The 23,201-nt window shown below is 46.7% G+C and overlaps 2 protein-coding genes across 4 annotated transcripts; one reads left to right on the top strand and one right to left on the bottom strand.

The window, feature by feature from the left end:
* Positions 1 to 335: 335 nt before the first annotated feature.
* On the bottom strand, positions 336 to 13,259 carry LOC142893238 (regulator of G-protein signaling 9-like). 2 transcript variants are annotated; one of them, XM_076033612.1, is made up of 19 exons: positions 12,503 to 13,259; positions 10,252 to 10,348; positions 9,589 to 9,639; positions 9,389 to 9,495; positions 9,253 to 9,304; positions 8,741 to 8,799; positions 8,574 to 8,650; positions 8,348 to 8,429; positions 6,677 to 6,739; positions 6,281 to 6,310; positions 6,079 to 6,140; positions 5,846 to 5,959; positions 5,612 to 5,727; positions 5,408 to 5,495; positions 4,263 to 4,401; positions 4,095 to 4,177; positions 3,894 to 4,011; positions 2,768 to 3,186; positions 336 to 1,985 (listed from the first exon to the last, which is right to left on the bottom strand). In XM_076033612.1, the coding sequence occupies exons 1-19, from the start codon at positions 12,569 to 12,571 to the stop codon at positions 1,823 to 1,825; spliced, it is 1,989 nt and encodes a 662-aa protein (XP_075889727.1). In that variant the 5' UTR covers positions 12,572 to 13,259; the 3' UTR covers positions 336 to 1,822. The 2 variants fall into 2 exon arrangements, with proteins under 2 accessions (XP_075889727.1, XP_075889728.1); XM_076033613.1 differs by lacking the exons at positions 336 to 1,985; positions 2,768 to 3,186 and having other exon boundaries at positions 3,623 to 4,011.
* Positions 13,260 to 13,465: 206 nt separating this feature from the next.
* Positions 13,466 to 22,737, top strand: LOC142893241 (guanine nucleotide-binding protein subunit alpha-13-like). Of its 2 annotated transcripts, XM_076033614.1 has the most exons (5): positions 13,466 to 13,889; positions 14,849 to 15,075; positions 18,256 to 18,306; positions 19,387 to 19,587; positions 20,620 to 22,737. In XM_076033614.1, exons 1-5 carry the CDS (start codon positions 13,607 to 13,609, stop codon positions 20,989 to 20,991), a joined length of 1,134 nt encoding a protein of 377 aa, XP_075889729.1. In that variant the 5' UTR covers positions 13,466 to 13,606; the 3' UTR covers positions 20,992 to 22,737. The 2 variants fall into 2 exon arrangements, with proteins under 2 accessions (XP_075889729.1, XP_075889730.1); XM_076033615.1 differs by lacking the exon at positions 18,256 to 18,306.
* The last annotated feature ends 464 nt before the right edge of the window (positions 22,738 to 23,201 follow it).

The following is a 23,201-nucleotide window of genomic DNA, read 5'->3' as shown; positions in this document are numbered from 1 at the left end:
ATATATGTTTTTCTTTTTTTGTTCTAATTATACATTTATACACATATTCATATCTGTATCTGTATCTGTGAGAGTTTTTGCAACTCACTTTCGTTTTCACGACAACCAAAAGGTGAACGCAGATGACTCTGCCCCTCTGGAGGCGGGCTCTTCATCAGGTTCTTCTTGCCGCTGTGGCTCCTTGCAGCTCTGGAGGGTTCGGTTGGTTTTCACTTGATTATGTTAAAGTGCTTCAAGACGTCTTTGGTTGTGTTGATTGGTTGTGTTGATTGATTGATTGATTGATTGATTGATTGATTGATTGGGAAAATCAAATGAGCAACTGAGTCACTGAGAGTCATTTATTGAGGCACTTGACACAAGCCATGGAATGTACAAATCAAACACAACAGAGTCGGGGGAGGAGGGAGTTTTTCACATTCCTGCATCTGTAAACATGAAGATTTACATTCTGACAGTCTCCATCCACAGAGGGAAAAAAGACCAACGACTGGCTGCAGGGCGACGCCCACACAGTGAGATACAAAGGAGACGGCCTGAACCAACATCCTGTTCAAGTAACCCCCCCCCATCTCACCTACACCTGTTGGGCAGTTCCACATACAAAGTGTGCGAGAGGTAAGAAAGTGTGAGCTGAGGCATCTACGTCTAATTAGCAGCACTAAACAGAACATGTCTCTACTCCATTAAAAACTCTCATCTGCTGGCTAACAAATATTCAAACACGTTATATTTTGTGTAAACACTTTGGCCCCGATCTCCACGGAGACACCCCTTGACCTTTCAGCGCATCACAGCTTGATTGTGGACAATTTTTAAAGCATGAAATAGTTTCTGCTGCTGCTGCTGCTGCTGCTGCTGCTGCTGAATGAAGACACGGCTCAGGTTCTCCGAAGCTCCTCCTGGTTCTCATTTGAACCATCTAAAAACCCGACCACCAATACAAATATCTGGCTCAACTGGGCCTCACATCTGTGACAGCTGCACAAGGGTCCCAGAAAAAAATGTTGAAAATACTTATTTCGGTCAGTTTAATCTCACAGATTATTTAGGATTTGTTGCTTGATATATTGTCATAGGTTAAATAAAACATCAGGCTGGGGGCCTAGGCTGTTGTACCCTAGTAACCCTTGTTCTGTGAGCACAGGGATTAATTGACATTGCTGGTGAATTTATCAACTTTTCATTGACTCTCATCCAGGTTAAATTTGGTTTTAGTTATTTTTTCTGCACTAATACTTGGGCATGGTCTGTGGAAAGTAGTACCCACCGAGTCCAGCAGAAGGCTGTGTCTTCCCAAAGGTCAAAGGGCAATAAAGGCGATGAAGGTTTACTTTTGTGACCTGACATTGACCTTGGGCAGATCATCTATGACGTCACAAAGGGTCTTTTTCTGGAACGCACCTTACATTTCAGCACAAATCTTAGTAAAAGCATTGAGTTGAAGAAGTAAAAGAGGACATTTTTTCATTTGTGGGGAGTTTTGGCCAGAATTTTTTTTTCATGGGAAACAGTGATGTGATGAATCTGAGATCTAAAGAAGTTAAAGTCAGACATACATGGAGGCACATTAATACTCTCTAGTGTGTTAACGTCCAGGAGCTCTCTGTCTGTGTTGCTGCTGAAGAAGGTCTGTGGCCTGCTGAGAACTCGGCTCACGTGGCCCCTTCACGCCCAGGTTTTAGGTGCTGCTGGGCCGTATTAGAACTCTCCTCCCGGTCAGAACTCAGTGGAGGGAGAGGAGCCTCCTGCTGAGACAGACACAGATTTAAAAAGAACAACAACAGGGTGACGGAGGTGGAGAAGGCATCCCGATAGGCCATTAGCCCGTCCCGTTCTGCGGGGCCAGGCTCTCCCACGGACAGATGATCTCTTTGGTGCCCACTGCTCCTCGAGAGACGGCCCTGCTCTCCTCGTCCTCGTCCTCCGACTCAATGGGGTAGATCCGGCACTCGGGAGGGATGTCCACTTTAATCTGGAAAAAACTGATCAGGAAACACCACAGCAACAGGAAGTGGGTTTTCAAAACAAAAATCACTCAGACTGAGACTTTCATCTCTTAAAGGTTTAGTCCTTGTAAGATTAACAGTATCTAGTGATGAGAAAAAGTGACTGTGTTTGCTGTTGATCAGACAATTCAGAAGATTTGCAACAGTGGCGAAATTTCATTGTCATTGCAGGCTAAAATACACCGTCATACATAGATGACATATGTCATTACTGCGAGCTCTAGGAGGAAACCTAGGAGTTACTCTTGATCCGACTCTGACTTTTAAGATTCATATTAGGGGAGTAACCAAGACAGCATTTTTTCATCTGCGCAACACATTGTAGCTAAGATCCGCCCTTTTTTATCTTTTCGCAATGCTGAGATTGTGCTCCATGCTCCAGTGTCTTCTAGACTGGATTACTGTGATTGTCTTTTCTCTGGCCTCCCTAACTGCACCACAAGAAGCCTTCAACTTGTACCAAACTCTGCAGAATCCTGACAGGAACAAGCACATACAGTCACATAACTCCCGTCTTGGCGTCACTTCACTGGCTGCCTAGTCAGGCCAGAGCTGATTTTAGAGTTCTGCTTATAACCTATAAGGCTTTAAATGGACTTGATTGGTTGATATATGTGCGATGAACTGGCGACTTGTCCAGGGTGTCACCCTGCCTTCGCCCTAAGACAGCTGGGATAGGCTCCAGCAGACCCCCGTGACCCTGAATAGGAATAAGCGGGTATAGAAGATGAATGGTTGATATATTGTGTCACGCTCACTTGGAAATGCGTCTGGGCGGAGCCTGGCTGGGCTGGTCCGGGCTCATTGGCTGGATGCGGCTCCCTGTCCCGGCGGCTGAGGGACATTTGGGCGACAGGCTGGCGAAGACGGCGGACGGCGTGCAGCTGCGCCTCAGCAGGCGGCGCAGGGATACGCCCACCCCGGATTTGGACGCGTTCCCGTGGGCGGCCGGGGGCGGAGCAGCAGCGGCCGAGGCGGCAGCGATGGCGTGCGGCCCCTCGCCGTCCCCTTCGAGGGCCTCCAGCCGCCTCTCACACGCCGAGACGCTGTCCAAAGCCACGCTGATGGGGGAGGGGCAGGCCGTGCTGCTGTTGGCGAGGAAGGGGAGGGAGGCCGGGAAGTCCGAGCTGCCGGTGTAGACGGCCAGGTGGGGGACGGGCGTGGTGAAGCGGCACAGCTGAGAGGTCGAAGGGCAACAGGCAGTTAGTGGACATCAAAGAGTCGAGACTTTCCTCTAAAAGTTTGTAGCAACAACATAAATGTTTAAAACATTATTTGTCTGCTGCTACTTGAAAAGCCACACATATTTCATATTTCGACCTAAATACAGTTTTTGATGGTGAAATTTGGTTTTACACAAGAAATAAAGATTGTATACAATAGAATAGTGTTTTAACAGGATGTGAGGTAAAGACCAGGCTGCAGCATCTCAGCAGCAGGTTCATCCTCTAAAATCATTTTGTTTCCTCTCACCTTTCTGCCATTCAGTTGGACAACACATAAAGAAGAAATGGATGCTGGGCAGAAATAAAAGAAAGAATCGTTCATGTGAAACAGAAAAATGTTAATGAGGAGATGAGCAGTGTGACAAAATGACACCAGGACCAGGAAGAGATGATTGTCAGGTGGCTTATGGGCATTTTATTATATGACGACAACAAAAACATACAGAAATGTCCTTCTAAAGCTAACAACCAGCCAGCTTGTGATGAAGATGGACAGCAGGACGCACGACGAGACACAATGAAACAGAAATGAACTAAAAAGTCTCCTCAGCGACAATAAAAATCCTGATTGAATTTTCATTTAGTTATTAGCAGCAGCAGCAGCAGCTGAGGCAGGAGGCGGAGCAACACGGCCCTGTTTGCTCAGTTTGCTCATGACCTGCGTGATGTCAACGGCGGCAGCTGTCTTGGCCTTCTGCTCCTGCTCCATCTGCCGCAGGACGATGGGACTCAGACTGGGCCGGCGGTTCCTGGTGTTCTGCTCCAGCTGGGCCTCGCTGGGAGGCGGACAGAGGAGCAGAAGGAGGTCAGAGTCAGATCAGCCGGTCCGGCGCGCCTGAAAAGAGACGCCGCCACTCACCTGAAGTTGTGCTCCTCGGGACAGACGGCCTTCCTCAGCGTCTCCTTGAACACCGAAGACTTCATGTACCGGCCGTACGAGTCCTGGGGGGTGAGGGAGGAGGGGGTCGTTCAGTGTGGCTGGGAGGAGGCAGCGTTCCTCCCCCTTCCTGCAGGCTCGACTACTGACCTTCTTCATCAGCATGTAGATGTGCGTCTGTGCAGCGTCCAGGACATATCTGTGGGGGTGTTTCAGGCCCTTCATGGTGTGTTCCATCGTGGTCCCGTCTATGTTGATCCACCGGGGGGCGCCGCGGGCCAGGAACGTCCTGGGATCAAAGCGTGACATTAGGTGTTCAAAACATTAACATTGATTGCAATATACATCCATCCATCCATCCATTTTCTATACCCACTTCCTCCTGAGCTCAGTGTCTCGGAGGTCTGCTGGAGTCTATTGAAGCTGTTATTAGGGCGAAGGCACATAGAGGCAAAGAGGTATACACAAACCTACAGACAATTTGGAGTTCCCAATTCACCTCACATGTATGTTCCTAGACTCTTGTAGCCAGTGCAGTATAATTTTCTTTTTTCTGTGTATGTACTTGCAATATCCTTTCTGACCACTAAAGGCTGCTGCTGACATTTATTTTTTTATTGTTTTATCTACAGCAACCACCACTTCAATTTCATTTTAAATAGCATGTCATAGAAAGTTCATAAGAAAAGGTTGGGTTTTTTTTTTCGGATAGAGCAACAAAATGCATGCATACATGTTCCCCCTGTGCCTGTGTGGTTCTCCCCAGGTTCTCAGGCTCCTCCGACAGACCTAAAACATGCTCCTGAGGGGAACTGGGAACTAAACTGTCTGTAGGTGCGAGTGTGAAGTGTTGTTTTGTCTTTCTTTGTGGCCCTGTGATAAACGGTGTAACCCCGCCTTCACTCGATGTCAGCTGGGATAGACTCCACCCCTTGCGACCCTGAGTGAAGCAGCTGTATAGGATGGATGGTAAAGAACTTCATGGTGAATCTTGTATGTTAATAGATTGTTGAAACCTGAGCATAACCTGTCATCTGTCATCTGATGAGTCTCAAGCTTAGACTCTAAACTTTCTCCACCGACAGACTTGACGTCTTAATGTTGCTACTGAACTATTACTGCCTCCAATCAGGTCGCAATCCTGGAGGCAGATTACTGTGGAGGCAGAGCAGGCAGAGCGGATTCCCTTCAAGTGTTCCTCCACTCTTGACCACATCGCTCCTCACTGCTGCAGCTCCACTGAACTAAAGAAAAAATATTAAATCCTAGACGTAGACAACAAATCAAGGCCTTACTTGTAGATCTGCTCCGCCTTCTCCCTCATGGTGGCCGCCGTGCCCCACTTCAGATCTTCGCAACTCTCCCAGAACGCCAGGTTTTCTCCTGGAACAGTTTGGAGAAAGAGGAGAGGAAGAAGAAGAAGAAGGTTGATGTTCTTTCACGCTATCACGCTTGAAAATGAGATTCTGCTGCTCCTGTCAGAGTTGCTGTAGCCTCACCGCTGAACTCCTTTTTCAGGAAGAGCTGGAAATCATTTCGTCCCCGCGGGTCTGAGAGCAGCTCCCCAAAACTGAAGGTCCACCTCTCCACACGCATCTTAGTGGGAATCTCCACACTAACACACACACACACACACACACACACACACACACACACACACACACACACACACATAGAGTTAAAGCTCAACAAATCTTCAACAGGTCCAGCATTGTCGACCTCGGCGGACTGACTTTGGCATGTTGAGGGTCCAGTATGTGACATCATCGGTGAGCCAGGGGTTGCTGGGGAGACACTTGGAGAGGAAGGGGTCGTGGCTGCTGTAGGTGGCGGAATACTTGACCAGTCTGCAGAGAGAGGAAAGGAAGTCGAGCTAAAATAATCAAATAAAAAGGAGAGAATTCTGCGACCAGAGGTGGAGGGTAGGAGGGGGTTGGGGTGTGAGGATGATGAAGGACTTTCTTACGCGCCAATGGACACGGACGACTTGACTCTGGGCCTCATGATGGACTGCTGGGTGAAGATCATCTGCAGGAGAGATGTTGGATGTGAAAAATGTCAAGAGAAACAGTTCAGAGCTGAGACGGATGACGGAAAATGATGAACGAGAGAGAAAATGTTGAAAAAGGTGAAGGAAAAAATACAGAAATTAAATAAAACCAACTCACAATTCTCTGATAGAAGTCAGGAGTTTTTGCCTGGAGGGGAAAAAACATTTACTAAAGATTCAGTGTGGATTATTTTTGCACAAGCATATATGTTTTGCATGTTTGTAGGGGAGAGGAAATACAAAAGCACATTTGTAATTTAAGCAATTTTGCTGCAGATTTGCTAATTTCTTTCTTATTTTCTTCAATGGGAAATGAGCAGAGGCGGGCAGACAAGGATTTTGGATGGCTTTAAAGAGGCGGAGCTTCTGTGTAAAAGGCCTGAGGAGACACACACACACAGAGAAATGTAAGAACACACTGCAGCTGCTCTCAGCCACTAAAGCCTCTTAAGGAAAATCAGCTGACTGGATCTTCTGGCTGTGCAGCTCAGACACCTGATGACTCACCTGATACCTCGTCTGCGTTGGGGTCCACACGGCGGTCCAAGCCGTAGTCCATGGCACTCACCGTCCCTGGCTGTGCACACACACACACACACACACACACACACACACACACACACACACACACACACACACACACACAATGAACAATTGAACAACATTTTAAGCAGATATAAACTCACATTCCTGTGGTATCACTATGATTTAAAAAGCCTTGTTTTATTTTATTTTTTTCCTTTTTTTTCTTCAAAAGGGCGATTTTCATGATTGTCAGTTATTGACAAGACAGGAATTAAAGTATTAATATGCTACTCCTGATCCAGCCCGTCAAATCTTAGAACCCACTGTGGCCCTGGTCAATCCCAGTGGAAATGTGTGACTCATGTGTGGCGGGAGTTTGGGTGGAAGTGTTTGCTTTGTTTCTTTATTACACCACAACAAAAGGCATACTCTACTGGAGGAGAAGCTGTATGCTGGAGACAGTGTGGACACCAGGAAGCCAATCACTGGCATATCTTTTGGGACTGTCCAGTGGTTAAGCCCTTCTGGACAGAACTTCACAAAATATTAAGAGGCTTTTTTTAACACTAGTCTACCTATGCAGTTTTCTACTTTATTTTTTAGGAATTTTGGACTCACAGGTCAGACGACTGACAAATATTTACTTGCTATCTTGACAAACGCTGGCAAAAAAGCCCTTACTAGGCATTGGTTGCACCCTGAACCACCTACGATACTGGAATGGATCAGCATAGTGAATGACATATACCTTATGGAAAAGATTACCTTCTCCCTGCGCCTTCAGAAAAGCACTTTCATTGAACACTGGACCAAGTGGGTGCCCTATAATTTGAAGAGCTGAAAAGATGAATCTGCCCCTTTTGTTTTCAATTGTTTAATGTCTTGGTGAGCCTAATGATTATACTTTATGTTAAATCTTACTGACAGACCTTTCTTTTTTGTTTCCAGCTCTCATGTATACTTGTCTTTCCCGTTGGTTTAAAAGTTTTCAAAAAGAACATACCTGATATTTTGTATTTTGTTCAGTTTTGTAAAAAAAAATATACATATATATGTATATATATATATATATATATATATATATATATATATATATATATATATATATATATATATATTGAGTGGCAAATATTGACTGTACCATCTGAGAGCATACACTGTATTGCATTTTACTGCAATTCCTAAATAAAAAATGTAAGAAAAAAAAAAAGAACCCATTGTGGACCACCAGTTAAAAAGTTTGCTCACCCCTGTTGTAACTTTGCTTTGGTTCTTTTTTGAATTGACATTAAAGCACATGTTTTCTACGTATCCCATTATATATTTGAGGTGGCTCACCAAAACACTCCATCCACCTGCTCCTGCTCTGGCCCCTCTGTCAAATTTTAAAACCCACTGTGGCCCACCGGCTTGGTTGTAGCCCTGCCTCTCTCTCTCTTTCTATCTCCTCAGAGCGGCTCTGATTGGTCCGCTCACACTCGGATTCAGTTTGGGTCTTCCCAAGATGGAACGGGGGAATGTAGCCGTCTCTCCAGTGGTGAAATATTAATAAGCGGCGCCCTTTTCCTTGGCCTGGACCTCCTACACTAATGAGGCACCGTGGGTGGAGATAATTAGCGGGCCTGAGGAGAGGTGAGGACATGGAGGTGGCTGCTCTCACCGGCGGCCGGTGCACCACCCAGTAGGCTCTCTCCTGGCACTCGAACACCACGCGGTCTGGCTTCTTCCTCTCCTTGGCCGCCCTGAAGAAGAAGAAGAAGAGAACAGCAACACCGGGATGGAAACACAATCCTGAAAATATCCAGCGGCAGCTCACTGTTTCCTCACACACACACACACACACACACACACACACACACACACACACACACACACACAGAGCCCACCTGTACTGCTCTTTGGCTTGCATCACGATGAAATCCCATTTGTGATTCATCCACTTGTGCAGGCGGTTGTACTGCTCCTGAAGACGGGAGATGATTCCTCAGTGGGGGGAGAGAAAGAGGGAGGAAGAAGATGGGAGGACGGAGGAGGGAGGGTCGCTGGTTCTCACCTGCTCGTGCAGCTCCAACATCCCCTTCTTCCGGATGTTTCTCTTGGCCAGGAAGATCGCTGGCATGAACAGAAGCAGAGTTGATATTTCTAGATTTGAATCATTTATTTATGGACGTATTTATATCTTTATGGATATAATATAATGAGAGTTTTGTCAATACTCGGATGTTCTCACTGCAACTCACTCTGGCCAGTCTGCCACTTGGACTCTACCTCTATCTCTATCTCGCTCTCTTTTTCTCTTCATTTGTTTCCATTTCCTTTTCAGCCCCACCGGTCGCGGCAGATGGCTCCGCCCCTCCAGAAGCAGCGGCGGCTGGAGGTTTGGAGTTTTTCCTGCCCACTGTTGCTGCTGGCTGCTCTGGAGGGACCAGTTGCTTTTCTCTCTGATTGTGTTAAAGCGCTTTGAAACGCCTTTGGATCTGATTTAGCGCTTTACAAATAAAAGTAAATTGATTGATTGGGTTCACTGAGAGGGAAGTGAGAGCAGATGGTTTGTGTGAAACACACCATAATCTGTGTCCTCCACCGGCCACTGCTGAGTCGGCCAGAAGTACGGCGTCTGATTATTGGAGGAAATCACCAAAGGAGAGTTAATGTTGCTCAGGATGTGGTCAAGACAAGGAAGTGGCGTTGACGTGTTCACCTGGAAGCGGTAGAGGGACGTGTCAGCTCTGATGACCAAGCGTTTGTGGTCTTGCAGAGGGTAGATGTATCCCAGCGCCACCAGCATGGAGCCAAGACTCCAGGCTTCTGGAGACAGACACAGGAAGCCTCGTCAAGTGTGCAGGAAATGACATAGAGAGCCACAGCGGCGGCGGCGGAGGCGGCAGCAGTGTCTCTCACCTTCAGCACCTGTTTGGAACCTGTCGGCCAGCCACGCAACAATATCTTCACCTGAGGAGCAGCAGAACATCAGCTGTTAGACAATCAGCATCCAGGAGGAGGAGAGGAGGAGGCACGGGAGAAGGAAGGGAAAGGGATGAGACTAAGAGGAAAGAGATTAAAGAGAGGAGATGAAGTCAAATTATAAAGAAACAGGAGAAAAAAGACAAGGGGAATAATACTTAAAAGGAAAATAGATATTAAAGCAAGAAGAAGAAGAAGAGGAAGGACTGTTAACGAGGCAATTACTGTCTCCCTGTCTCCTCCTCTTCCTCCTCCCTCTCCTCCCCTTCTTTTTCTCATGCCGATCTCGTGTCTGTCCCTCTTAGTCATTTTGTTTCTCTTCTCAGCCGCTCCATCCTCTTCCTCCTCTTCCTCTTCTTCCTCCTCCTCCTCCTTTACCTCCTACTTTTTACCCTCTCTCTCTCTCCCTCTCTCTCTGACTCCAAGACCGCGGGGTTGTCATGGAGATTCAATCTGTGCTAGCCTCCAGTGAGACTATGCAGGCGCAATCACTCAACCAGCTGCTGAACAACATCAAGAGCTGCGTGTGCGTGCACCGCCACCATCGGGGGCCTCGTTGTCTGCGAGCGGTGTGCGTGCGAAGGAGCGAGCGGTGTTTACCGGTGATGGCGTGCGGTATGGTGGTGATGACCAGCCTCTGAGGCTGCCACTTCACTCCCGTTCTGGGGTCCTGCATCTCCAGCACCACCTTCTCCGCCTGCAGAGGGGAACAAGCCGGTGAGCTGAGAAGGAGACCAGGGGGGATTGGGGTGGAGGTGGGGGTCAGAGGTCAACCAGCCAGGAATAAAGTCAGTTAGTTGCTCACAGTCAAAGTGTTCAAAAGGTTCTCGTGAGTCTTACCACAGGTGCAAGAGAAATGAATACTCTGCCTATTCGGCTAAGTGCTAACTAGGGGTGTCCGATATTGACTTTTTGCCGATATCCAATAAGCCGATACTGTCCAATCACTTAATCATGTACATTTGGCGAAACCCAGCATTAGCAGGTTTTCATTATCGGAGGAAAAACTGATAACGATATGTACAGATATTACAAAAAATGCTAATATGGGGCCGATATTATTGGCCGGCCGATATTATCAGACATCCCTAGTGCTAACTGCTACCAACAGGCACCATTTCAGTTGACTGGGGTTTTAAGCGAGCCGATCAGGGACCAAAAAGACAACGTCAACAGAGAACAGAGCACTGATTGGTTCGAGGTTTTGACCAAACATGAGAGCGAGTCGTCCACCAAATCCACCCCAAAAAACAACTCCATTTTTAAAATGCCCCGTTTATAGAATTTGACATTTTCAGATGATTGAGAAATCATCATAAATAGAAAATAGTAAAAACCTATGAGTCCTGGGGCACACAGAGGGCATAACAAACATCAAGGGGAGTTTCCGCCCGCTTTGCTGTGGTAACTCCACCCACACGGAACTGGTACCAAGTTGCGGCGGGAACACACCCGTACCGAGACAACTCACGCCCACCCGAGCTGAGTAGGTGCTAGTGGAAACACGCCCTTAGATCAGGACCCCCGTGGAGTCAGAACCTCCCGCTGCTGGTGCGTTAGTCTGACTCTGTCACCGACACCGCCCTCGGTCCAAAACAATCATAACGAACCTCCACGCTGTGTTGACAGGCTGGGGGGAGGTGAGACGGCGGTGTGGTGCCGGGCTGTGATTTAATGGCTTTTGTTTGGCTTGTGTGGGAGGTTTGCAGTGAGTCACTGCCCTCTGAACAAGGTGTTTTTTTCTCCCTCTCCCAGCATCCTCGCATCATCTGGTCCTGCAGAATCAACTGCACAGGTGTGTGTAGTGGCGAGCTAGATAGCTAGATACCACGCGTGGCATTATGTGTGTGTGTGTGTGTGTGTGTGTGTGTGTGTGTGTGCCGCTGACTCCCAGGGGCTGTTTGAAGTGGCTTTCTGCTTTGAAGTCATGGCGGAGTGGCTCTAGCCCTGGCTGGGTCAGACCAAAGTGGGCTTTCATGGACCGAAAACATCAGGCTTGACGCGAGCGCTCCTCTGAAACCATTCAACAAGTCTCTTTGAGCGGAAAAAAAAAACTCATTTCATACGCTGTTGGTTTTTTTTTTCCCTCCCTCAGTGTGAATGAACCTGTGCTGATGAATCAAGCAGCATCATGCGCACAAAGTGACGGGCTGCGGCTGATGCTGCCAGTGATTAACTTCTTTCTCAGATGCAGGTGCTGATACTGATCCAGGCTTAATGCTTATTAAAGTGACTGACCTTATCACGGTGGAAAGGTTGAAGCAAAACAAAAATGAAAATCACTATTCCCTATCTTATCTCATAGGTGTGTGTACTTTTTAAATGCCAACTTCCTACAAATGTTCTTATTTTTTTTGTAATTGAAATAAGTTAGATAACGTCCGGATTTGCATGCATATAAGACGGGATATAGACATCGATAGATTTTTTTTTTTATGTCCTCTCATCTCTAGCCATTTCATGATGCGATTTGGAGACAACACGGAATCAGAGGGTTAGGTAGCTCAATATATATATATATATATATATATATATATATATATATATATATATATATATATATATATATATATATATATATATACATATTTAAAAAATTAAAAAAAAAAAAAAAAAAAAGTATTTATGAAAGGCAGAACCATCGTTGCTAAGAGGGACCTGTTGAAAATATAAACGTCATTCCATGGCTCACGTTCAGAGAGCAAATGCCAACACAGTTCAGAAGCACCGAGGCGCCGGCGGAGCTCCACAGCCCGGCGTTACGTAGGAGAAACATGCAAGGAGCCTCCTCTGTAGGTGCGTCCGCAGGTGCGACCACACCAGCGCCTCCTGTCCGTAGACAGTAGCCTACCTTCTTCAGACAAGCCATCCGCGGCCGGAACCTCTGGCCGTAGTCCTGCAGAGTGTTCCTGATGGTCATCCTGGCCGTATGTCGCCTTCAGCCTCTCACACATGAGACGGTCGGTGCTGTCGCCCGGTCTGAGAGCCCTGTGTCGTGTATGTATGTGTGTGTATGTGGATGCTGCGAGAGAGGAAGTGCAAATGATGGACACAGACGCTGCGTTCGCGTGTTTCCCGTGCTGTTTACCAGCGGAGGGGTAGACATTGAGATCGAGATCGCCCTGTGTAGCCTTATAATTCACTTTTAAGATCAAGTCACAGTCGCTTTATAGTTGGAGCACGCCAAATAAGTGAACTGGTGTAAATATATATGTATATAGAATATGATGAATGTGCATAAAAATAAGAATAATATTACATGTTCTACATCAACGGCCTTGTTAAAAAGAAATTATTCCCACGTAAATTCAAATCATATCAAATCTTTACAAGAAACTATAATAAATATTTTCCAATTGTATTTATTTTGTTCAATTCAATCAGGCCAATTAAAGCTCAGAGCTCCAGCGATCTTTGAATGCAACACGAACGAACCAATCAGAACGCGACATCTCCTCTCAGAGAAACTTTGCTGCTGCAGTTCCCAAAATACACCAGCAGATGGGAGTATCGCGTCATCAGAGCGCCATTCAGATTTATTGGCGTTATTTAATCGCAGGTATTTGAAATTATTTGGCCGTTAAGAACAATGTTGCATGTTTTTAATGTAACACCATCTGTCTTTTAAGTCTCACGAATTGTCGATTTGGTAAATAAATCTATAAAAAAAAAAAAAAAGTTCATTTTAAACGACAATTTTCAAGTTGACACTTTATGGGTTAATTTGTCCACCAACTGACCTTAAACGTGCGCAAGTTATGACACTTTTAGTCAAAAGGAAAACATTTTTTGCACTCATTCGAGTTGTCGCGGCGCAAACGGCGCCTTTTAACGCGCCCTCAGCTCGGTGGTAAACACCCTCCGACGCTACTTCCTGAGTTTAGGGAAGGGGCTTGGTCCGTGGCCGCGCACCGCGAACGCGCATCAAATTAGCATCGATGAAGTTTGTGCGAACATGGCGGATTTCCTGCCGACCAGGTCCGTGTTAAAAGTTTGCCTGCCCGTATGCCTGCTCAACAACGGCGAGGTGGAGCAGCTGCGGCGCTCCAAGGAGATCGACCGATGCCTCTCCCGGGAGAAGACGTACGTAAAGCGGCTGGTGAAGATCCTGCTGCTCGGCGCCGGCGAGAGCGGCAAGTCGACTTTCCTCAAACAAATGCGGATCATCCACGGCCAGGACTTCGACCAGCAAGCCCGCGAAGAGTTCCGACCCACCATCTACAGCAACATTATCAAAGGTAATCGGCGGTGGGAACGACGAGGGCGAGTCGTTTTGGCGGCGAGGGTTTTTTATTTTTCGGTTGTTGTTGAGAGCAGATGGACGGGAAAGTTTCCACATCTGCCCCAGCGGCGCAGCGGCGCAGCAGGGCAGGACTCGCATAAACACTCGGTCGGCACACCCATGTTAGCCCGTGTTTCATAGCTCCAGCTCCCACTGGAAGAGGGCGCCGCCGTCGCGGAGTTGAGGCACTTTTTTACGGCGTTTTTCAACGGGACCTTTGCCGTGTTTCAGCACTTTCATAATAATAAGTGCGAATTAACCGCGGGCAGCTCAAAGTTGCTCAACAACAGCAACGCAAAGGGATGTAGCTCATGGAGGCTAAAGCCACAACTACCAGTGTGTGTGTGTGTGTGTGTGTGTACATTAGACTTGTTTTATTTTCTTTTATTCGCCTAAATTACCAATCAATTCCTATTGGAAGCGGGCCAGTGGGTGGTAATTGTAAATGATTAATTGCACCTGTGTGTGTGTGTGTGGGGGCAGGTGTTGCTGTCATGTTTCAGAGGTCAACATTTATTGTAGTGACAGCTCTCCACATTCCTCACGTCGAAAATATCCATAGACGGAAGAAAACACTCTTGAGTGAGTGTAGTTTAATATTGTCTGTAAATGAACCATTTTTGGAGAGTAATTTTAAAATGAAAAAATTATTTTATTTCCTTTTTGTGTAATTTGATTTGATGGCGCCTTTCAAGTCGCCTGTGGTCACTTTACAGAGAATAAGAGCATACAATTACAGCCAACTAAATATCAACCTAAAAACACAGCTTTTATCCTATACATTTTTTTTCTCGTTCACTCTGAAGTGTGTTTTCGAACTTCATGCTTGGCCTCGGCCTCGTCGTCGCTCGCATCGCTGTGGAGACACCACCAGTTGACCTCTTTCACGTCGATCCTCTCACTTCCTCCCGCCAGGCGCCCGCGTGCTGGTTGACGCCCGCGAGAAGCTGCACATCCCGTGGGGCGACCAGGCCAACCAGCAGCACGGCGACAGCCTGATGGCCTTCGACACCCGCTCGACCAAGATGGCCAGCGGGCAGCTTGAGGCCTCGGTCTTCCTGCCCTACCTGCCCGCCATCAAGGCGCTGTGGGCTGACGTGGGCATCCAGAACGCCTACGACCGCCGCCGGGAGTTCCAGCTGGTAGGTGGACGATGGCGGCGACGCTCAACTCAGACACACAGCACATGACGTTGAAGCCGTGCGCAGATTTTTGAGTTCGGGGAATTTCTGCCTTTTCAATGGTGTCGAGAACAGAAAGTGAAACTGCACTGCTTCGTCTTTCCTCTCTCCTTTCATCTGTCTTTCTGTCTCTGCTGAGTGGCCAGTCATTTGATTGAGTCAACTTCCTGTTTACACTTCTCGGCATCCGTCCATCTGCAGCATCTCGGCTGTCAGCAGCCTGTTTTCGCACCCGAGCGTTGAGGCCCAGGCCAGCGGCCCTGCGTGAGAGAGAGAGAGAGAGAGAAGACTCACGTTTCCGCTCTGGGACGTTTCTGCGCCTTTCATTCGGCCTGGTGTCGCTTTCAATACCTGCTCCCCGTGATTTTGCTTTCTTTTCTTTTTTTTTTTCAAGTCATGTGATGAGCGTTAGACGTTGTTCTTTAGGTTTATCTGGGGGGGTTGGAGGGACGGAGCACTGTTATGATTGTCTTCCAGCTGTGAGGTAACAGTCATACATTTAAATGTTCCTCTGTCAGTTGCATTCGGCCAGGCTGTTTTGTTGTCAGAGGCATTTTGGCACACACACACACACACACACACACACACACACACACACACACACACACGCACTCCCTCGCTGGGCTTGCTGGTGGGGGCCGGACGTGCGGAGCAGACATAAGGGGGAATGAATAAGAAGAGTGATCGTAGTTGGAATGTTGATCTGTAGTTAAACAGCTTTGTGGCTCCAAACAGAGCTCAACACTTGCAAACACTCACCTCACGTTACACAAGAGAGCAGGCCAGCATTCAGCCAGCATTCAGCCTGTTGTTCACCTCCACCTCCACCGTTATTTCTATTCAGCAGCAGGTGGAAAACATTAGCCACACCCAAACCTCCCAGTGCAAACTTTGAATGAGTCAAAGACTCAGTAATCTTATTCTCGGATGTATCTCAGTAGTATGGATATCGGAGCGGCTGTTGAATGTGATTAAAGGTGCCAGGTTTTCTATGCGACGCTGCTTCACACCGTCGGCAACGCTGTCAGAGGCACAGAAGTCAGATTAAAGTCTGAAGGTCTTGATGGAGTTGCTGTGATCTCAGCTTAGTCGTATTGGAAGCATCCAGGCCGCCATCAACATTCCTTTTTCTCATCTTGCCATTCCACTCAAACATGTTAAAAAAAACAAAAAACAAACTGAGTCTTGACACTAAAAAGTTCAGTCAGTGTTCTAGTGTTTATCAGACATTGACTTTATTCTTTATTTAAAAGAGAAATTAGAAATTCCAATAATCCTGTTAAAAAAAAATAATAATAAATAATTGGCACATTTGTCACTCGTGACAAGCATCAAGTGTCTCAAAGCAAGATACAAACTTCCCCCTGCATTAAAGACCCCAGAGGTTGGGGAGTGTCACTGCAGCTTCTGGGCCCCGCTCTGATTATCACTCACTGCGTTTCCATGACTCCTAAAATTGCACAAAACCTAAATAACGCAATAAAACACTGGTCGTGGAAATGCCTACATTTCAAAAAAAAAAAACATCTCAAATATGGCTGAACGGTTTTGACGCTCTCATGAGGTGGTCAAAGACCAGACGTATCGACATTACTTTTTTCACCGGAGGTGCCCAGTTCACTTCAGGTGAAAATGGTGAGTTATGTTTGGACGGTAACAAGTAATGGTTACAAGTCTTTAAAGAGAAAAATACAACAACCATTCTTGACGGCAAACAAACTTGCACAAACGTAATTCTTGTAAAAATCACACGGGAGGAGATTTTACGAGAATTACAGCTGCTGCGCTTCCCACCATTCAATGGAAACACCTGCGAAAAACTTAAATGGGAACCCAGCTGGTGACAACACACGCAAGAGCTCAAACAACCTCATTCATTCACTCTGAGGGACGGCAAACTTTCTCTCTCACCCAACACAAGGTACCTTGAATGTCCATGTTCTGCTCTGTGTGTATGTGTGTTTGTCTGTGCGCGTGTGTCGGCTTCCGCTTCACCGACGCAGCGACATTATTTCATGATGTTGCCGTTTACTTTTGCCTCTTCAGCAGAGCCGGAGCAGCTCCAGCCGCCGTCCTCGCTGTCTAATCGACAGAAAGTGGCCGGAGTGACGCCTCTTCTTCTTTCTCTTCTCCTTTTTAAAACAACCAAAGAAAAAAAGTCAGTACAGATTTTTTTTTTTTTTCAAGGATTTCAAAAGCAGCTCTGCCAGAGCTCAGACCCGAGCGGTTCTGCTCCTCTCGCTGAAAGCAGAGTTGTGGTGAGAGTCGAGGGTTTTTTTCTACTTTTTTTTTCCGTAGAAGAAGAAGAGGGTGTCGTACAGGAAGGCAGCCGCTCCGTCTCTGGCTGTAGCACCATTCGCACCGTTCCACCCCTCCCTCCTGTCATGTTAGCCTTGCATACACTTCCCACGTGCACACACACACACACACACACACACACACACACACACACACACACACACAAGGGCACAGGTCTTTCAGGTCAGGTTAGTTTTTTTTTTTTTTTCGCCTGAAAAGATCAAAAGGTAAATGCGGAGCGGTGCAGTTGGGCAGGAACCGGACGGTGCAGGAGGCAGAACTCACTCACAGCTGAGTCAACTTTACATTTTAGTACAATTTGATTGATTAAGTGAAATGTCTGAAAGACAAAGTTATGGGAAATGGCAAGGCAGCAGCAGCAGCAGCAGCAGCACCGACACCGGTCACATTCTACTGCTGCTGCTGCTGCTGCTTCAAAAAATTCAAAGTTTTGTTTTACGCCAGTGTGAAGGATTGCACACAGATACAGGAATGCTCCTCAGCTCCTGGCAGCCTCGTGTCTGGGCTTGCACTAATTGTGCATGAAGAACAGCATCAGGGCAGCGTCAAGGGGAGAAAAAAAGAAAAACTCCCCTACGTTCACACTTCCACACACACAGGCACACACAGTATCTGTGCGAGCATCAAAAACACAATGTGTCTGCTGCAGGCCCTGACGGTTTGCATCCTGCTTTGAATGGTGACACTCGGCTGTCGTGCACGCACGCACGCGGACCCGCACCTCGGCAGTGGTTTCAGCTCCTGAACATTAATGAACCAGAGTAACTGCTTGTGATCGATTGTGGCGAATTAACAAAAAATTCCTGCTCTGTCCTGTCGCAGGGTGAGTCGGTGAAGTATTTCTTGGATAATCTGGATAAGCTCAGCGACCCGGTAAGTTGTTTCTGCCCCCGGCTGTTGGTCCGAACGTGCAGGTCGTCTGCAACACGCACCACACACACGCACAAACACACCAGCTGGCTGAGCAGCAGCAGGTGGTGCTGTTGTTGTTTTTTTTCATGAACGTCTGTTAATATCTAGATTTTCTACTCCGCCAGTGTTTTCTGCTCGTACTCGGTGGCTGTCCTGTAACTGAATAGCCCTTGTTTAAGTGTTTGCTAAAACCAGCTCAGAAATCAGCCCCTTGTGATGTCACTGGGGGCTCTCTAGCAGATGCGTGACCACGTCCGTAGTCGGGTGTTGGCTCCACCCTTTGAGGCCACCTTTTTTCCCTTCCGAATGTGGAAGGTCCAACGTAGTATCAGTTTTTTAGGAGGAGTCTGTCAACAAAGGGCTAAATAAATCAACTTCCCTCTGGCCTTCTGGAGAGTGTTCGAGATGTTCAATTAGGAGATGCTGCTCCCGCAAAGTCCAGGATGAAAAGAATATGTAAGATCTGAAAAACGTATTTTATTCGTTAGAAATCATATAAAATTTCTATTATTGAACTATTTGGTGTTAACAGTTTAAATCAAACTCAGTGAAAACAGATTTGTTTTTATGGTTATTTTTCTTCACACAAAAGGTAATTTTGTAGCAAACATTTATCTCCAAAATAAGTGTTGATTCAATATGCAGTCAAATGAAGTTCAGAGGTTAATGCAAACCTTTAACCGACCAATAAAATTCAGAATTGGAATCAAATATTGTTGCCAGGTATGTTTGAACCTTCTGGGAATTTGACTGTCTCTGTCTTGGACACGGGAAGGAAAGACGAGTTCAATGGAACAATAGAAAATAACAGAACAATAGAGAATATATGTACGTACATACATACATACATACATACATTCAGCCTTTTAATCCCTTACACAAGTGTTTTCATCCACCCACCAGCTCTGGTTGTGGAACATATTAACCTTCTCTCACCAATTTGCATGTGGAGGTTTCCGCTCGGCAGCATCACCTCAGACATGACGTGTCCATAAACATGCTGGTCTCCCGCCGCCCCCTCCCTCCTTTGTGCGACTGCAGACCTACCTGCCGACCCAGCAGGACATCCTACTGGCCCGCAAACCCACCAAGGGCATCCACGAGTACGACTTTGAGATCAAGAACGTGCCCTTCAAGATGGTGGACGTGGGCGGGCAGCGCTCAGAGCGACGGCGCTGGTTCGAATGTTTCGACTCGGTCACCTCCATCCTCTTCCTCGTCTCGTCTTCCGAATACGACCAGGTGATGCCCCTCCCCCTCACTCACTCACTCACTCACTCTCTCACTCACACACCCCGCACATCCTGATTTCGGCAACCAGGAAAAACCTGAAGCGCAGTGTTGATACCTGGAGGAGTCGGAGGGTTTGTACCTGCACAGCAGCAATTAGAGCGTCTCACCCCCCCCCAACACTGACATTTCACCTCATTCCTGCTCACCACTGTGTCAGCTGGCACTTTTCAAAGAAGGAAAATGAACAGAGGTGCCAAAGGTATTCACATTCTGGAGTAAAAGTAGTCAGTAAAAGTACAGATAGCTGTGTAAAAATAATATTGTGGTAAAAGTGAAGTGTTGCTTCGAGCAACAACTATGATAAATAATAATAATACGTGAATTACTTTGAACAGAATTTGTGTCTTTTAAACACAAAAGTAGCAAGAATGTTATTCCAATGTAAGGTCCAGATATTTTGTACCAATGTAGGGAGTCAAAGTCGTCAGAGAAGGAAACACTCAAGTAAAGTACGGATACCTGAAAAATCTAGTTGAATACAGCAATAAAGTATTTGTACTTTGTTGCCTCCCACCTCTGAAAATGGAGCACGTTACCGTGCTGCTGGTGTGGTCTCCTCCCCTCGTGCCCCAGACTCCACAGTCCACTTGGTCTCAGTTAGTTTACATGCTGTTACAACTTGCAAAGACCTGGAGAGCTGACACATGACCAGGGCTCATTTTTTGTTGCTGTTTTTAAATCGTGTGTACACTGAGTGGCCTGTCCTCAGTGGCCTCAAATGAAGTCACATTTTTTTCCCACCTTAAAACTCTGTGACAACGTAAGAGCCATTCAGACACTCTGGTGCTGCAAGTAGTCAAGAACTGGATTTTTCAGAAAATGAAACCCAGCAGGCATCTGCGCTAGTAAGAAGTAGTAACCAGAACCCCCAAAGCCCTGCAACACTGAGACCCCAGTGTGACGGAAGCTGGGATCACTGACCTCTGACCTCAGTACTGGCAGAAGATGTGGTTTTTCTAATGGTGTGGGTGTGTTGGGCAGGTGCTGATGGAGGACAGGCACACCAACAGGCTCCGCGAGTCGCTCAACATCTTCGAGACCATCGTCAACAACCGCGTCTTTGTCAACGTCTCCATTATCCTCTTCCTGAACAAGACGGACCTCCTGGAGGAGAAGGTGAAGAACGTTGCCCTGAAGGACTACTTTCCCGAGTACAGCGGGCCGGAGCACAGCCTGTCAGACGTGCAGGCCTTCATGGTGGAGTGTTTCCGGGCCAAGAGGCGCGACGCCACCCAGAAGCCCCTCTACCACCACTTCACCACGGCCATCAACACGGAGAACATCAGGCTGGTGTTCCGGGACGTCAAGGACACCATCCTGCACGACAACCTGAAGCAGCTGATGCTCCAATGACCTGCGTTGCGTCCACCTGTGAAAGTTGAAAGAGGACCGTGAAGGGGGAACAGACCCTCCGTCTCCTGAGGAGGACTTTGGAGAACCAACCCAGCCTCAGGAGCCCCCGCAGACCTTCTTCTTCTCGTTCAGTCCGTTTTTATCTTAGTTTGTAACCCTCCTCTCTGAAGAGTCCACCTTCTTGTTGGTTCAGGTGTGTTTTGTGTGTGTGCGAGTAAGATGACGACACCCAGTGCTGTGCTGTTTGGAGCTGGAAGTGAGAGCGGAAACCTCTGGGACGGTCGGGGGGCCTCCGGGTCGCGTGGTGTCACCCCTGAAACCACAACCAGCGAATGGTGAGAAGGATGCAGATGGTGTGGAACCTGGTGGTGGAGCTTGTGTTGTCCTCCAACATCACTCCATCACTTCTGTCTCATTCCTGGTTGCTGGATTCTGAGCCTGAGGACAGATGGCTTCCTGAAGCGCTGGTCCACTCGGCCGCTTGTCTGCAGACTTCTCAGACAGACCCTCCCTCCCTCCTCACCGCCCCTCTCCCTCGCCTTCTCGCACCATTTCTTGACCATTTCTGTGTGTGTGTGTGTGTGTGTGTGTGTGTGTGTGTGTGTGTGTGTGTGTGTGTGTGTGTGTGTGTGTGTGTGTGTGTGTGTGTGTGTGTGTGTGTGTGTGTGTGTGTGTGCGCAGCAAGACAGAAGCCAGTGTCGCGTCTCCACGTCACGTCTCACCCCGACCAAATCACTGTTTGAAGTGTCTGTGTGTGTGTCTCTCTGTCTACTCAACCTGAGCTCCCTCATCATACACACAACTCAAAAAAATGCAACTTTTCAAAATCCAGATTGTATCGTGACCTTTGGGCAAGTTTAGCTTTTTCTGCGGCACATGAATCGGGTGTGCCAGCGAGTGAACGTGCAGCCCACTGTCTTCTCAGGGTCGGATCCCGGCATCGTCGTAACTCAACCAGAAGGGGGCGGGACAGTGAGACTGAGACTGACCTCAGCACAGCCAGCTGGGCGTCTGGGCTCTGCATCCTCCTGGCTTTCGCCCCTGACATTTAATTTTTTTCTCCCCCTGCCTTATTGTTTTTGACCTGATTGGATGTCTTGTAAAGGGACTTGACTTCCCCCCTTGTGTCCATGAACGATGAATGTCTGTTGATACATGTACAGAGATTTGCTGTAGATGTTTTGAATATACTGTAACCAACAGTTTTGTCCGTAGGCATCTTTTTTGCATTTTAAAATGTCTTTAAAAAAATCATTTTTAACTCTTAAGAACAGTATAAAATGGTAGAGAAAAGGAAACCACTGGATTTGAAGACTTAAATTGGCAACTGTGAGAGTCGCTGACAGTAGGAGGGCAACTTCCAACATCCAGGCACTGTTGAAAAACCTGAATTTCTGCCAAATTACCCCAATCATTTTTGGCCAGTTAACCCAGAGAGGCTTCAGCTGTTTTTTAAGAAACAAAAGAGTTCCTGTGAGTTTCAGTCTGCTTTTCCTGGATTTGTACATACTGAGATCTGCTGCAGTGTAAATAATTATCAGGTTTATCTTCTTATGTGTAAATGATTGTAGAGATGGTGTATTTTTGTTCCATGCCAAATGTGTTTCAAATTTCTGCTTTTTTCCATCAAAGATTACCTTTTATTGTAGATGTTTTGTGTAAGTTGTTTCATCTTATAGAAATCCATTCCTGTGCCAAGTCTGATGCCACTCTAACTCTATCAATAAAATACACTTTTCTAATGAAGACAGACTCCTCTTTTTGAAAGATACACATCATAATTACTTATATTCAGCCACGAATAAACTGAACATTTTAAATATTTTTTTCAGGAATGTTTTGACTTTTTAAAGCTCCATTTTTAACCCGGCTGTGGAAGCTACCTGAGATGACTTATCTTTAAGCTTGTCGATATTGAGTGTTTATAATTAGTCATCGTATTATTATTATTATTATTATTATTATCATTATTATTATTATTATCAAAGAGCTTAAAGGGAAACCAAAGTTCTAGCAGGCTGTCTATCCAACTAAATAAATACTTTACAAATATGCACTTGATAATAAATACCTAAACCAAGTCATCGAAAGTAAAACGCTGTGACGACCAGCTTCTGTTCGTCACCTCACGGGAAGAGCGAAAGCTAAACAAGTTTTCATTTTAAAAACAAAACAAAACACTGAGCTTTTTTTTCAATGTCAAAATGTGT

Source organism: Nelusetta ayraudi, unplaced genomic scaffold, assembly GCF_046127955.1.
Source record: "Nelusetta ayraudi isolate G7.1 ecotype Tasmania unplaced genomic scaffold, CSIRO-AGI_Nayr_v1 ptg000042l, whole genome shotgun sequence".
Lineage (NCBI taxonomy): Eukaryota > Metazoa > Chordata > Actinopteri > Tetraodontiformes > Monacanthidae > Nelusetta > Nelusetta ayraudi.
Note: the sequence above shows the minus strand (reverse complement) of the source record. Positions and strands in the feature narration are given on the sequence as shown.